At 38.3% G+C, this 16,769-nt stretch overlaps 1 protein-coding gene across 1 annotated transcript in view; it reads left to right on the top strand.

Annotated features, from left to right (window-relative positions):
• SV2C (synaptic vesicle glycoprotein 2C) overlaps nucleotides 1-16,769 on the top strand; it is a gene marked incomplete at both ends in the record, with an annotated part of 77,861 nt that overhangs the window by 27,773 nt on the left and 33,319 nt on the right. Inside the window, one exon of the mRNA XM_082013208.1 lies at nucleotides 6,661-6,812. Coding sequence (XP_081869334.1) covers nucleotides 6,661-6,812 — 152 coding nt within the window. The remainder of the gene's footprint in view (nucleotides 1-6,660; nucleotides 6,813-16,769) is intronic.

Below are 16,769 nucleotides of genomic sequence, written 5' to 3'. Positions count from 1 at the left end.
CACTCAAAAGGCTGTAATACTACTGCCTCTAATTCCTCTCCAGCTCCCAGCTGTCTCCCACCCACGGCTATCAGTGTTTTTACACTGCGAGCTAATGAAGAGCTCTGCAGGTGACTGGCTTCAAAGCTGATAGCGTATGCCAAAAGGGTAGACATGCTTCTCAGTCAAGCCAAGGAAGCAGCTGGCAAGGTCTGAGCTTTCCAAACAGCTTTGATCCAGCCTTTGCAGCTTTAGCTGTGGGTAAAAGTTGACTAATGTAAATTTGGAACAGTTGGGAGGCAAGTGGCCTTTCCTAAGACTGTGAGAAGGAGGACAGCATTCTTATGAGGAAAGGAAAAATTATACAAATGGGAGAGAAATACTGGAGAAGAGAAACATGTAAATAAGGTAGAGAGCCTACATGACAGAAAACAATCACAAGAAAAAGTACAAACTCGAAAAGAGCAATAAAAAAGAAGAAGAAAATCTGCAAAAGAAAGTGTTCATAAACAATGATTTTGTGATTACCAATACTGGCAGGTCTGAAAGCAATTTATCTGACATACCCAGATGAGCAAAGTACTGCAGGCAAATTCTTTGCAATTAGATGCTTGAATTTGACATCAAATTTGACTTCATTTTTTTAAATGGTGTTGGGTAACTTCAGGGAATGAATTATTTCTCATCAGTTTAGCTTCCATCCAAACTGACATTACTGAGAGTTCAGTAAATAATCACATGAGTCTTTATCACATGGGCTGTCTTGCTATTAATAGCATACAGGCCATATGTGTACCTGAAAGACAACTTCTCTAGTATACATAGTCCGAAGAAGCACTTGTATTTAAATATGGGTAGTATGATCAGCAAATCTTAGTCTAGAGCGTGCTGCAGTTTTGTAGGGCTTTATCCACCAGTTCTCAAGAAGAACCAGTCAATCTAGATGCTCACACAGATATTTTGCCAGTCTAATGGCAGTTCTTAAAAGAAAACATACGTTTTTTAATGACACTTGTGGTAGTGGGGGTAGAGAACTGTTAATAAGAAGAGGGCAAAGTAGGTGCAGTTGGACAGAAGGACAAAGCGTGGTGGGCTGTATCCAAATCTCAGCAGTGTAGCACTGAACCTGTGTTTTAAGCTCTATCACTTCTTAACGAATTGCAAATGGCAAGGTGACAACTTGCAAATGCCATCTCACACAGACACTACCTTTATTTTTAGTCTGTATGTTGTCCAAGTTTGAAAGAGAAGATGACAAGATATTCAGAAGAACACCATCCTGCCTGGTGCATTTAGTATTCTATAAGGGTTTTTTTCCTGATTATCTCTATTCCTTGTATGCTTTTGCATTTCAAGTCCCTTTGGCTAGTGAATCTGCAAATGAACAAAGGCAGATTTGAAGCCAGAGGTTCCCAAATGCCTCATCGAAATGTTTTCATCTCAGCTGTCACACTGTGCAGTTGCCAAAATCTGTTGTGACAGATCACAGCTCTGAAGGTAGATTAGCAGACATTTATCATCTTTCTTAGTGACAAAGAAAACGCAAACGTACCTTAGGTTATTGTTTGTTTCATTGAATTCTACTCTCCTAGGGTGCATCAACTAAATCTCCTTTTGTTTTCCCCGTCCCCATAATCTCACAGAGCAAACATGAAGAGAGAGTGTACAGAAATAACATTTTAAAAGTATAGCTTTCAGTTTGGATTATATTCTGGGGTCAGAAATTGAACCTTCTGTTGCTGAAAAGTGGGATTAGATCAGTTGCTTATTTCTGTATTTTCATTTCCCCCTAAATAACTGTTGTTCTTTTTTAATTGAAAATTTAAAAAAATGGCATCAAAATGTTGGATAAGGAGCCACCTTTCTTTGTGAATAAATAGAAGAAACAGTACAACTCTTTTTTTGAAGTAACAGAAGTGAGCAAATATGACCTACCACCCAAAACACATGCCATATGCATGCTGAGTGGAAGCTGAGCTGTGTAGGAGATGGCTTTAACTAGACACTAAATACCAGGGCATAGGTACCAGACAGTGGAGGACTCTTTGTATATGAGTCTGCACGTGAGCAAAAGCAGACAGAAAGAAGTAGCCAAAACCTAAAAATGTAGCTAGAAAGATATTAAGAACATAATCCTGAAAAAAAACAGTAAAAAGTAAGAGTAAAATAAGAATCTGGGGCATCAAATAACATGTTCAGTCGTTAATTGTTCTCCAAACATAAATAACCCATAAGACTCCAAAACTGTCTCATCTTTTTCATCAAAAAGGGTGACAATATGCTGATTAATTGGTATTTCCTTCCAACTGAATTACGTGTTTCTGAGAAAATAACAAAAAATTACTCATTCTGCTCTTCCTCTGCCTACTTCTGATGGGGTTTATTGCAGAAGATGAAAAAAAAACCTGAAAATGACTGACATTTGTCATTCTTTTGATTTATATTTGTGCCATTCTTTCCACATACGGAGCAATATGTGCATTAAAAAATGGGTCCTGCTGTTTATTAAGTGTTGTTCTTGCATATATTCCTACATATTTTTTAAAAAAGACAAGGCTGAAGGAATGCATCCTGTTGGTTTAGGTGTGGAGGCTGATTTTTATGGATTGAGAGAGATTATTTTATGGTCTTGAGCCAAGTTTAACAAAGTTTTACCTCTTGCTGGTATTAGACTGCCTCATTACAGAATCTGTTATTCTGGAGACAGTTATCACTCGTGATCATCAACCCGGAGGTTTAGACCTGTGGTTTTTTAATCTTTTAAAAAAATGTTCAGACTACAGAATTTTCCTGTAAAGGTATAAAAAACCTGAATAGTTAATTTGTACATACAATATAGCTGCACCTCGTAGATGCTTTGTGACTCTTCATGAAGCAACACATGAACTCCCCTCCATTATCTGTGGATAACAAGTTTATGTCCACTATGTTAGCTGTGATGAGTGAAGAAATAACATATATGAATAACAGATAATATTTAAAAACTTCGGTTTGCTTGAATCATTTGTATTTAAGAAAGCTAAAATCCTTCCCATCTTTTATAATAAACATTTTTCTCAAGTCAGCACAGTTTTTACAGGCTTTTCATCTGCACATGCAGACGTGAAGGGAAGACTAGTTTCATGTATCAAATTCTTTTCTACAAATGAGGATGAGCCATATAATTTATAAACACAGTAAGAGTAAACAGCCCACTGCATGAAACCAAATAATTGCCAGAAGCAGACTTCATACTGTATCCTGGGGGAAAATAGTGTTTGCATTTCCCATAAAACAAAATATGAAGTCTTTGTACTTTAAAATCAGTGGCAACTCTGCCTTCGATTTTATTAGGAATTCCTTCCTGTGCATGCCACCACCTATTCCACACCATGTTGGTAGGATACCAAAGTGGCAGTCTGCTTTCAAACTTGTAATACAAAAATGCTGAAGATCAAATTCTGTTCCTTCCATGTAAATATGGAAGGGCTCATCTGGAGTCACTGAATTATTAAGGGCTTATATGAGTGTAAGTGGAGGTGGGATCTAGCCTAAGATTGTTTTGACTATAGAAAGTGCATTCTTCCTTGCAGCTATTGGATGAAATGGTGAGGGGTTTTTATATGAACATTTGATGAATTAATTCATAATGTGCAATAGCTGCTAAAGTATGTGAAAGACCCTCAGAAGAGAGTAATGGAAGAAGTCAGAGTTGCTCTGATCTTCTATTGCCCAAATATTTGAGAGGTAGTTTATGCTTCTGCTAGCAATGTTCAGCATAACAGATACCACATTAATTCTGTAACAGTAAATTGCTGTGGTACCGTTAAAACTTCTGCAAGAGTCAAACAGAAATTTCTTTGCTCCTTGAAAATGTTCTCTAGGTCCACACAGTTTTTAAGGAGTTTCCTCATTGTTGTTTGTTGTGGTAGCAGCTGTAGCTCTTCCTGCTCTCCCTTTCTGCTATCACTTGCTCTGCATTTGGGAGCAAGTTTTAGGGAGTAGAGGCCTGGCTACTGCCACCCTGACGTTGTCCATCATAAGAGCAAAAAAAAAGAGTCTTCTGCAGCAGGTTGCCTCCTCTCCATCTCTCTCCTCTTTCCTCCATTTCAGCTGTTGATTAACCTTTTTAGTCATTGTAATAGCTTTGCATTAGTGACAACAGAAGAGCTTTTTAGGTACCGGGAGCCTAAAAGCTTCTAGTAGTATCACTCTGCACTTACATGCGGCCAGAAGGAAGAATTTAACCAGCTGAGAAGTAAGTTTTCCATTAACACATTTAAGGTGCGAAGAAGTGCATGACAAACTTTACTACACAGTTGCTGTGAAACAGAGACCTACGACTCTGAATAGCAGATGTTGTCTATATGATGAAAAATACATCCTTTTTTTCTCCTTTAGACAGTAGACAAATTATTTTCACTGTTTAATCCATGTGAGCATAGTATCTGGACTTCTAAGCTTTTCTTAGCCTGTTGGTGTACTCATGGGAAACGTCAACTTAATCACAGCAGATGAAACAGAAAAAAAAATTTTTTTTCAAACCTGATTAATTTTTTATGTTTATTTTCATATCGTAAATAATCATTTTGGTTTCTGGCTCCAAAATTCCTCTTACATGTCTAAAAGTTCTATTTGTTAGAAAAGTTTCCCTATTAAATTGGTTAGCACAGACAATGGTTCTTCTGTAGCCTTGGAGGACATTTAGGACATAGCATGTGAGTCAACTCACCTGGTTCAGTTTTAAACGCTAAAGCAGCATCAGCTTCCCCATCCTCCACGGTACAGTTGGTTCATGCTGACAGGCAGGAGATGCTTTTTCTTCTGCCTTTGGCCAGGATCTCTGTACATTTTATGACATTAAGATAGGGTACATTCTTTCCACTTGAAACGTCCACCCATTTCCTAAACCATCATCCCACAGACATTTTTATGACCTACAGATGCGTGTCTTACTCCGCCGGTTGGAAATTCTCCACAAGACCCACTTCATCAGTATTCCAGCCTAGGATATTTAAGGGAGATTTCAAGAGGCTTATATGCTGAATCTTGAATTTCATAAGCAACAGAGTGTATCTGACTGAAATGAACCTGTTACAGAGAATGTTTTCAAGCAATTTGCAATAGGAGAACTATTAAAGTGTTAAGTGTGATTTATTATTAATTGTGCTCACAGATGGTTTCAGGCTATATTTGCTACGATAGTAACTGCATTATAAAATAAAGAGAGGATTCTGTACTTCATGAAAAGACATATGAAATTAAGAAAATTGTAAATTTAGTAGAAAAGATTGGATAATAGAAAGGAAAATTGCCAAATATGTATTTACTTACCACTCTGTACTTCTCTCAATGAGCAGAAGCCATCAGAGAAAAAAACACTTACCAAAAATTATTCTTTAGGGAAGGCGTTACCGCATGAATGATACTGTCCTACATGCCATGAGCAATCTATTAATGTAGGTCTTCTTAAAAGTGGGCACCTATAACTCATCGTCAGCACTTTCCAGCTTAGGCGGGAAAGAGGAAGACCTTGTTTCTGGCTCTGCTAGTGAATTTTCAACATTAGAAAAAGATCTCTAATTAGATCAATGAGTACTGAATTTGGGCAATATTGTGGGAGTGCAATTCAAAGCTGTGCCTGAGCCCTGAAGGCAAGAAATCATAGCTGTAATCCATTTTTACCTTGGGAACTGGAGAGCCCCGAGTCCATAGCACCACTGAGGCAGCAGGGCTTCCCCATCACATTTGTTTTAATCTGTTTCAAGCTTCCTTCTTTTTGCTTTTGCAATCTTTAAAATTTTTTTGAATCTTTAAAAGTCAGTTAAAACTGCAAACCATGCAAGATACTAAAGTATGTAGTCTTGTATGTGAGAATATCTCTTCAAGATTCACAGGTATTTTCTTCATGAAGAAAAAGAAATTCCACAAGGACTTGTCCCGTTGTGGAATATTTGAGAGCTTACATTGGTAATGAAGAGGTAAAGACAGTAAAAGATGATCTAAAAGCTGGTGCTGAAAACTATACATAATTTGAGTTACTTTAATTTTTGTAAACCCAAGTTGAACCCTTTTTTTTCCCAACTAACCTTTAGAGAGTGTTTATTTTTGCTATGTGAAAAACTGAATATAATATGACTGCATAGACTTTTCATAAAAATTTAAGTAAAAAATAGCAAATCACATAGTGCAACTGAATAGAACATCTTTTTAAATATGTGTGAAATAAACCATATTAGTAACATGGTTGACATTTAGTCACTTCTTGATTACCTAAAGCATGGGAGGTAAGACTTAGAGAAATATCTATTATTCTTTGGGAAAATGACTAATATTTTCAGTTAAAAGCAACGTTTTGACACTTGTCGGTAGACTGCCATGATTTCAGGATTTTTGTGATGGTGAAAGTCAACCTTTGTGCTGGTTTCTGTTTCAGTGGCTGGCACACTGACAATCCCTTTGAATCACTGAATACAACAAATTATACACAGAGTTTTCAAGGAAATATTTGACAAAAATTGTGTCCAAACTTGTGAAAGTTTCCTCAAGAGTTTCCCAATACATGGTACAATTTGAGAAAAAACACTCTGGCCAGAAATGCTGCTTGTGGTTTGGGTTTTCAATGAGTGCGGCCATGGGCTTGTTCAAACTTCAACTACCTGTTACACTCTCACTTAATCCATGATCTACATCCCCTTTTAGGATTGGTGGTGCTGTGCCAACAGTCTTCTCCTATTTTTCGGAAGTGCTAGCTCGGGAGAAACGAGGTGAACACCTGAGTTGGCTCTGTATGTTTTGGATGATTGGCGGCATCTATGCTTCCGCAATGGCTTGGGCAATAATTCCTCACTATGGTAAGAAGAACATCTCCTTGTGATTTGTAGCTTTTCTACCACGAAAGTAAAGCTCTTGAAGTATGTTTTAAAGAGGAGACTTCATGTCTGTTCTCAAAATACTGACCCGGGTATTAAGAAAAAAAAATAGAGAGTAAGTTGTACCCTACATAACAAACAAGACATTAAAAGGCACAAAAATTACCCAATTTTTATGTTTACTCAGATTAAGTTACTGAAAACTTGGACACATTAAAATATAATTGCTGTTGAATCTGGAGAAAATAGGTGATGTGGAGACTTGCATCAGAGCAAATAAATTTTAAATTGCTGGATGTCAAATTTGTGCTCGCTTTGTTTGTTTGTTTGACACAGAAACAAAATGTCGATTTTACATTCTTGAGAAAGAAGAGTAAGGACTATCTTAACATTTGCAGTGCTAGTTCTGAATATAAAGCTGTCCTGAATGTTTCATTCTTAGTAGCTCTTTCTAGTGGTGTAGAAATAAAAAAATTGAACGAAGTGCACTTAAATGCTGTAGAGGTGAATGAGGGCAAATAAAACAGAAAGCTTGCAATGGCTGAAGTTATACACACGTGCAAAATAAGCCACTTTGTGAAACAGCTCTTTACTGCCCTGACATGCTTAAACATTATGTGGAGGTACAGATTGAATTCTTAGTCTCCTGGGCTTGTCTTTTAGAAGAGTTAAGTGCTCACGCGTCTCCAGGGTTGCTGAGACTGCTCAGAGGTTCTTAAAAATCAGCCTTTGCAAGCACTTCTCCCTGGCACTCCTCAAGACAAGTAAAGCAGCGTTGTGAGTTAGCTGGCATCCAAAGCAGCTTTCTTAGCCAAGCAATGAGTGTATCGCAGTTGGATTGTGAAAGGGAAGACAACTTCATAAGGCTTGCCCAAAGTGATGGCATTTAGCAAGCAGTAATGTCCCAAAAGAAATTATAATCATGCAGACTAATCAAATATCTATACTGTTGCATTAAAATTAATTTTAGAATCCCGTACACACACCCTGAATCTATGTCTTCAACCTTCCCTTTTGGCTTTGAATTGCTGGAATCAGAGAGGAATTTCTGCTGACAAGGCACAATGTGGATAAGTGTTCTTTTCCCAATTAGTAAATTGCTCTGGATGCCGAGTACTTTTTGCTTTCCTATGGATTTTTATTTGCTTTATCTTTCAGTAGAAAGTGCAAACATTATGACAGACTGATTTACATAGGTTGTCTAATTTCATTGTAGATTTTATATATAACTCAATAACCTTCACTGAGGTGCTTTTAAAACGTCACACGGCAGTATATCTCAATGAATAATAATACACTTCCTCATACGAAAGCAGTGGCACTAGAGGGAATAATTTTCTTCTCTCTTTGACAGTGGAAGAATATCAGCAACAAAAAGCCATGCCACAATGATTATTTTTTTCATGTTCTTCTGCAAAAATATTTATTACATCACTTAAGACAAAATAATGTAAAAAACAATATTAAAAGACAATATTCTTCAGAAATAAATCGCTCTCCTTGGAGTTTATTTAGGAAAGTTATAAAAGCCAAAAGGAGGACTAAAAGGCAAGCTATCCACAACAGAAACAATCCTTTCTCACAGGAAAAGAAGTGGGTTTGCATATCATTTTGGCAAAATTAAATAGAATTTATTTCTACATTAAATAGAGGTCTTAAAATCATCTTCACTTTAAATCAGACTTTTTCGTTACCCTGCGAAGTTTAAAACCTGTGTCTTGGTTCCTAGCACAAACGTGGAATCACCACAGCTCAGGAGCGGGGGCAAACTGCTGTGCTGAGCTCTCGGGCATCGCCAAGGGGTCCCGGGGCAAACCTTGCTCCGGCACCCGGGAGAGCCCAGCCACACACTGCTGTGCCCTGCGGGAAACCCTCCAGGCCAGGCGAACACCCGCACGGATGTGCGCAGCATCTGCATCACGTGCGTCCTTGAGGAGGCTCTTGCGGTGGTATTTTCTCTTCTACAGTTCCTACGTGGTCTTGTGGAATTACTTTGCCAGAAATAAGGAAAGATACAGATTTTTATCCAAATCACTTCTAGTCCTGCTCATCATTCACATTTCCACCGACCAGGAAGTAAAACGTAATTATAAACAAAGTAGCTCACCGGCTTCTAAGGCTCGTTTATATAGTGTATAGGGATTTCTGAGCTCTCTGCTTCTCACACGAGGAATACACATAGTTGATTTTTCCCAGCTGAACTCAGAAGTGACTCAATGGCGGTGAATGAAGTAGCATCTGTTGAAAAGCAATAAACTGCCAATGAACATGGTGGAATTAATCTTAAATCAATAGAAAAATACCAGGCCAACAGAATAAAATAATTTCCTGGATTTTTTTCCTTCACTCTTTTACAAATGTATTCCTTTCATTTGTACTGCCTCTTACATAAGCCACTTTAAAAAGTCCTAGATTCACATCCAGTGTACATTATCTAGCCCACGGGAGCCAGTGAAGCTGTACAAGTTTACCAGGTGAACATTTAGCTCTAACTTTCTGTGAGAAAACAAAGATTACGTTCTCTGTATGTAACAGTTCATCTCTGTTTCTGCTGAAGCAGCACAGGAGTGTCTGAAAGCTCTGGTCAGAGTAACGCTCTGAAACGCAAAATAAGGGAAGCTAAGCCTTGGCATCAGCGTGCTGTTAAGAGAGGCATCAGGGTGATGTGACCACGTACGGAAAGGCCAATATCTTCTGGAAGACGAGCAGCTCTGTCTCAGGGCTTCTTGAAGTCTATAGCTGTTGGCTTGTGTTTAAAAATTGAAAATGGATGTAGACTTGTTCAGGGTCTCCAAAAGAGGAGTTCAGGTCATGGAGAAGCTACTAGGAGAAACATCTGCAGAGAAATGCTTCTAATTGCTGGCAATTAACAAAATCCCAGATTAGTCTGCTACAAAGAAATTGCTCTATGTACTACTTAAGTCAGGCTGGATAGGAGGGATAATTACCATTTTATAAATAATTTTGCAAGTGTAACTTTAAATTTAGCATTATGTTTCAAGGTAGAGTAGCTCAAAGACTATCAAACGCATCAAACGTGTATTAAAATATTCTTTAAAAGGTTCATTTTTCAAATAATGAAGAACCTTAAGAGTGAGAAATTACATTTCAGTTTAAAATCCAGATAGTGATATATTACCATTTGGTTACACCAAGTTATTCTGAGGACAGGAATCAAAAAAAATTATGCAAGTTGTTCTAGCCATTTTACACCTTTACATAAAATAATAATTAAAAAAAAAATAGTTACAAAATTATCAGTTCTACCAAAAAAAAAAAAAAGGTTGCCTGCCATACACATGTATTATTTTAAAAACCAGTCTCAATTTTTATTGTGCCCTATCTCCAAAACAAAAATCGGGAAGCTGGATGAGGATTTCAGTTTATTTAACCTATGAGTTTTGATACTCTGTAGTTTTATGTTTTGTATATATGATGTATACAAGCCTTTTCTGGCTTCATAAACTACAAAAAAACCTTCTGGAATCTGAAACATTCCCTAGAGTATTTTGCATAGTTACAAACAAATATTGACCTCATTGTTTTGTAAATCTTATTCCTGAACAAGAAGGGGAATACATGGCCAAAAAGAAATTAGATTGCAAGGCAGAGAACTGGAGGTGATGAGGAGTAAGACCAGGATGGCGCAGCTGTCCAGGCTGCTATAGCATAAGCTGCACTTGAAACGTAAAGCTTCCCCCGCACTCTAGCCCCCCAATTCTGGTATTTACCCAGAGAGAGAGGAGACAACCATGTGAAATGGCTTTAGTGAACAAATGTCCATTGTTTGATCAGAGGCAGAGACATTACTTCCATATATATCCATCAAAATCCAATTCACTTAGGCTAGACTATTCACTAAAAGACTACAAAATTAGTAACAGAGAATCAAGGAAACAGGAAACATACTACTTTCTAACACATTCAATGCGAAAAGCAGATTTAGGTCTTTAGCTTAAACATTTTATTCAGACTAGCGTAATCACATTGCCTAACAGACCTTCATCTAAACTATTCATTTTTCATCAGTAGCTTCTTTTTCCCGCTTAATTGAGGACCAGCTACTTCTGTTTATAAGAGAGGTATTCAGCACCATTCAGGGAAGAAAAATTTGGAGGAGAAAGAAGTGGAACAAGAAGTCTAAGGAAAAAGCATTCAATTTCAGAATAGAAGTTTTCTTGCCTAGCTGTAATGTGTGTCTCTAGGTGTAAGTAGAAAGTTATTATCTTGCTCGCTATTTAAGCAGATTTTTCTGTTGCATCTGGAAACAACTGGTATTTTGTACTGTGATTGAAAGAGGACAAGTTACAAATTATATTTCTACTCTAGTCAATAGAATTTTACTAAACCAGCAAAAGTTATATTTTCTGGGTTTTTTTAAAGATAATAACTTCTTTTACAATAGCACAGAACTTAGAACTGCAGACACAGAAGTGTCCAAATGATGGACTCACACTTTACTGGCAAAACATTGTATTTAAAACTTTAAAGGTAACTTCTATTTTTAAATTGTTTAATTATGTCTCTTTCTGGAAATTTTGTATTTTTTTCCTGGTTTGTAAAATATATTTGCTCCTACTTTTCTCTGGAGGTCTTTGCCTTTTACTTTTCTCCTGACAATATCCTTAAATGAGTTTAAGTGACAGAAACTGGGATTTAAAGATAGGAAAGAAGTTAAGTTTTAGACACAGATGTAATGAAGAACTAACATAAACTACCAAATGTGGTTACAGAACCTCCATCACTGAAGGTTTTCAAGGGCACATCAAACCACAGCTTGTCCCTCAATAGTTTAGGAGCATATTAAATGCACCAAACCTACTACTGGAGACCCATTGTCCTTTCTTACTTCTACTCTCCGTAAGTGCACGAGTCTGTTCATAGGCACAGGAGTCCATTAATGGCTTCTGTTTCTAACCAAGTGTAGTTGTGAGTGGCGTGGAGCAATCTGTTTTTCTCTTGAGTAAGTAAATGGCTTGCAAAGTGGCCTGAAAAACTGTCTCGATTTGTAGCAGGATGTTGTTGAGGTGAAGCAGATCAATTTGCCTGAAGAAATTAACGTTACTGGAAGTCAGAAAGATCTATTTATCCCCTTTTTGGTAGGTGGCTTGAGAGTAGTTTCTGTAGTATTTTTTATTGTCATGTTTGCTTTTTTCTTGTGTCGTCTAGTTGAAGATGAAAAGGGTAAACGTACCTTCAAAACTGCAGTAAAATCTCCTTCTGTGTGAAACCATTGTGAACTATACTGTAGTAGAATAGGCAAGGATGAGCTACTGGCTCACTGTGCAACTCAGGGCATCTACAGCACCAGGCAGTGTTTATGGAGGAGTTAATCTCTCAGCCCACGGCAGACCAAACTGAAACATGATGGACTAAAACTGTTCGGGGCAATGAAGTCAGAAAAACTTTTAAATCCCGTATTCTATCATTTTTTGTTGGGCTAAAACGTTTCTCAGTGGTACATGGCAGCAGCAGTATTGGGATAAAAATTCCTATGCCAATGCCATGAATTATCAGTGGAGTTATAGGGCACGGCAAGTACTTGATTAGCAATAAAAGCAGAAGGATCTTAGAGGCCATCCATCTTCCAGCACTTCTGATGAGCAGAACTGGATCCTTTTGAGTGGTGGGAACTGCAACTGTGGATGTACAGAGATTTCAGTATAGCCTGCTGGTCTCCCATTGAGACAAGAGTTTATTGCATTAGCAAAGCGGAGTCAAAAGTTTGCACTTTTCTGTAGTGATGATTATTCCAAGATGAATGCCATTGTTCCCCAGTACATGAATGTTACATGGTATATATAGATATATATAAAGAAAACGTTTTATTTTTTCTGGTTTTTTTTGTAGAAATTAAAAGATTAATGGATGGCTTTGTTACTAAGATGAAGGGCAGATTTTTTTGCTGGCAGCTTGTGTAGGCTACATTTTTTTCAACAGGAACCCAGGAACTTGGGTATCTCAAGGTCTAAGTCAGGATTGTACCTGGATGAGTATAGAAAATTCTTGACTACTTTGAAAAATTAAGGTCTTAACCTCATTGTTACTTGTCTGTAGAAAAAACCCACTATTAATTACTTTGTTGAGAGTGCACAGATTAATATCTGTAAAATATCTTTAGGCACAATTTGTCTGCTCAAATCTATAAGCTACAAAGTGCCAAAGTTGATGGTGATGCTGTAAATAAGTGGCTGTTACTTTTACAGATATTGCTGCACTTCAAGTATTTCTTGTAGCGCTTCTAAATTCTCCAATGTGTGTTAAAGGTGGGTCTGAACATCAGGGAACATCTTGATTTCACTCATGGCTATTTCATCAGCTACTCCCAGTTCCTCAGCAGAGAGGTGCCCAGCAGCTTATAAATGTATTATAAATCACGGTTTCATCTTAGGGAAAGGATCACCAAGTTCCTTCTTCCACTCTTGCTTTGCTGTAGTCCCCAGACGGGAATTTGACTGCTGCAGTGCACCCACCCAATCCAAAAGACTGGAGCGTGCTTACGTGATTTATAATAAAAAGAGCCACACTTGACTGATTTCATGCTGCATCACTGCAGTCACTGTGCCCGAAACAACGAGGGAAAGAAACTATACTCAGTAGTCATATCTACAGAGATGATTTACTGCAGTTCCTTGTACGTCAACACCCGACTAATGTGAGTTGGAAATAGGAAAAACAGTCATATGACGGCTGCTTGGTTTCCTTGTTCTAAATAGGAGAAAAGGATGATGAGCTGCAAAAGGAAAAGAATAAACAGCTTACTGATGATAAGACAAAAAGTAATGGCTGGAATTTCTGCCAAGGGAAGGTAGTATAGATAATGAAAAAGACTTTCTAATGGTGTGTTAGTTAAGCATCTGAATAGTGAAATCTCAGTCGCTGTAAGTCTCTAAGAACGTATTAGGTGAACATATTTTGAGAATATTGTAGGGGCCATCGTTGATTCTGATTTGCAGCAAGTGGATGCGCTGAATGCCCCCTCAAGGTCCCACCATCCACCCCTGTTCGTAGGTACCCATTGAACAGGTACCCTGCTCCAGAGAGTGCTGGGGTAGGCCAGAAAAGAGCAAATGAAGAAAACAAAGACCAATGGAGGAGAGAACTTCAGAAACTGGGGGAAGGGGGGAGCAGGGGGGAAGAGCAGCGTTGGACATCCCAGCACATGTAGCAAATGCCTGTCTATCAAATTATTCTAGCTGGAATCTCCAAAAGGCAGACAGACAGTTTCTCTGCTGAATAACCCTGCACTGGTGGAAAGAGAAATGAAAAGGTCTAGAGATGCCAAAGAAGATGGCCTGGGGAAGAGCTGCATGCGTCTTTTCTTAGTTGTAAAAAGCCCATGAATGCATTAATAAATCTGCAGAAATTTAAGTCATTTTTTTTTAAACTTGGAGGAAACATTTGATCCAAATTTTAAAACGCGGAGCAGCTCTTCAATTTTGCCTTCTCCATACAATTACCTTTCTGATATGTCTTCTGTCTTCAGAATCCACGAATCTATTGGGTCCCTTAACCAACGAAAAATACTGTTTGATATTTAAAAGAAGTTGGAGCTTTTGCTATGAGACTGTATCATGCTGAACAAATGGAATAGATCAGGCATAAAGGCATCTACTACATAATGCAACATCTGTTGATCTGTTTTGCATTCCACTAAGAGGCAAAATGATTCCCAGTGTTCTGTGCTTCCCCCCATACTTAGCACACTGCCATTAATCTGGTGTTCTGCACGCTGAAGCTATTTCTATACTTTTAAAATCTGAGTTAATTAAAGTGGGTACAAGGCAATTTTAATGTTAGCTTGAGTTATCAACTCCTACTCATGAATTGCTCTTTATTTGAAATAATCCTATGAAATTAGATTATACTGAATGTGTATACTTTAAAAAAATCTTCCATCTTTAGGAACAACAAGAAGAATGACGGAACACAGCAGAATTTAGAACAGCTGCTTTATGCAGATCCAGCTAGGAAAGCAAACCAAATCACTTTATCTATTTTCTGTGCCCTAATGCAGGATTTGATATGGTCATTTAAATGTTTACATTTGCAAGCATTAGAAGCTTAAGTAGCTTTTAGCATACCTACTTAATGAGCACTAAAGATGCTCATTAGTGAGCTTCAGATATAACCTTTTCCTGTGCTCTTTAGGTTGGCTGTGAAAGAGAAAATTTGTTCGCTGAGAGATTCAGTAAAAAACTAGCAAGTTCTTTTGTGAGCAGAGAAGTTATGAGGCCCAGTTTCCTGGGGGTTTCTGTCAACGTCCCTGTGATCCTGGCCAGCCCCTTCTACTCATCAGTCTTCCCCCATGTACCCTGCAAGGAACCACGGCAGTACTGCAGGTTTCTCCTTGCTTTTTCCCGGTTCCCCTCTCTGCGGCTGCCCTTCCCTGCCCCCAGCCCACGCAGCTTCCCACACCCCCACCATACTCCCTGCTCGTTTCAGTCCTGCTCCCGTCTAGCTGCCGTCGGGGAGGAGGCAGCAAGTTTTGGCTGGGGTCGGACCGGTGCCAAAGCCCGTGGCCACCGGCGCGGCCCCAGCGCCAAGGCTGGCTGCCCCATCCCGGAGGGATCGCTGACGTTGCCTGCCTTTTCTTCCGTCCTCTGGGGTCTCTCCCCTCTGCCCGGGCAATACATTTCACAAAGCTTTGGGGAATGCGGTTACCTTTGAGACGATTTCTTCCTGTCAGATTTGGCTGTAGTAAGTCAGTGCTTTAAACAATGCTGGTGGAGGAACTGACAGGTAAACAGACTGTTGCCATAATCAGCACTGTCTAACGCCGTAAACGTCATTTTCCACAGAAACCATAGTTATAGTCGTCATTCTTACGGCAATAAAACAGTGGCAACTCCTCAGCCTGAGTTTTAATGAAAACTCAGTTTCACACAATTAATTGGCCTTGAGTATAAATTAAGAAAAATTACATCCCAGTTAATGAAGCTGCCTTAGAAGTCTGACCAGTGGCCGTCAAATATGTCTGTAGTGTCATGCATAACCCTTGCTTTTCACTTCCAGAAACAAATAAGATGCTAATCTGATAAGATTCCCTCTTTGTTCAAATTTTTAATGTTAAAAAGACAAAAAAGCTCTGGTTTTGTGATTGGTCTATAACAGATGAAAGATTCAGGTGATTTGTACAGATGAGCAGAAGAAGAGGTCACTGGTCTTACTCTATGATTTTTCAGATGCATAAATACATTAGTTTTCTCTGGAGCACAGTATTACAGTACAAATTTGTTGACCATGCTTCCATATTCTTTGTCTGGCTTACAAAAATGCCTGCTCTGAAGGAGTTAGTGATTGTCCTTTTAGTAACAGTTTCTTTTCACGTCAGTAATATATTCTGTCTGTGAACTGGATATACAACTAGAATATAATTTTTCAATTTGCAGTGCAAGTACATTTAAAATAAAATTAACATAATAAATTGCAGAATGGCATTAACATTCTTTTTCAGGAAGTTTGTTTATGCTTTTCCTCAAAGTAAAATATTAGATGTTACTTTTGAAAATCATGCCTACTTCAGTGAAAGTAATTCCATCAAGATATATTCAATTATCCATGCCTATCTGAGTATCTGAATACGGCATCTGACTACATTCTTTCCACTCATACTTTATAGAGTATACAAATATACAGGAAAAAACTGATTTACTTTTTCTATAGTGTTTATGTGCTTAATGTTCCCAACACAACTGTATTTTTACACTCTGCAAAGATGCCAGCAGAAAACAGTATAAAATGAGCAAAGCAAGACAGCAAGATTTTGTAGTGAGGGCTCTGGGCTGAGGTTTCAGTTCGTGATCTCCTCAGCTTTCATGCTGGCTGAGGTGAGGAGATGCTGCTTTCTACCATTCTCTGTTCCTCTCGCTGTTTGAGTCTGTATTATCTGGTTTCCTTTCTAGTACAGGAGCTATTTGTTTTGGGGCATTGAAAATT

The sequence above is a fragment of the Phaethon aethereus genome (assembly GCF_964289735.1).
Source record: "Phaethon aethereus genome assembly, chromosome: Z".
Classification (NCBI taxonomy): domain Eukaryota; kingdom Metazoa; phylum Chordata; class Aves; order Phaethontiformes; family Phaethontidae; genus Phaethon; species Phaethon aethereus.
The sequence above is the reverse complement of the archived record's forward strand: the minus strand, read 5'-3'. Positions and strand labels throughout refer to the sequence as shown.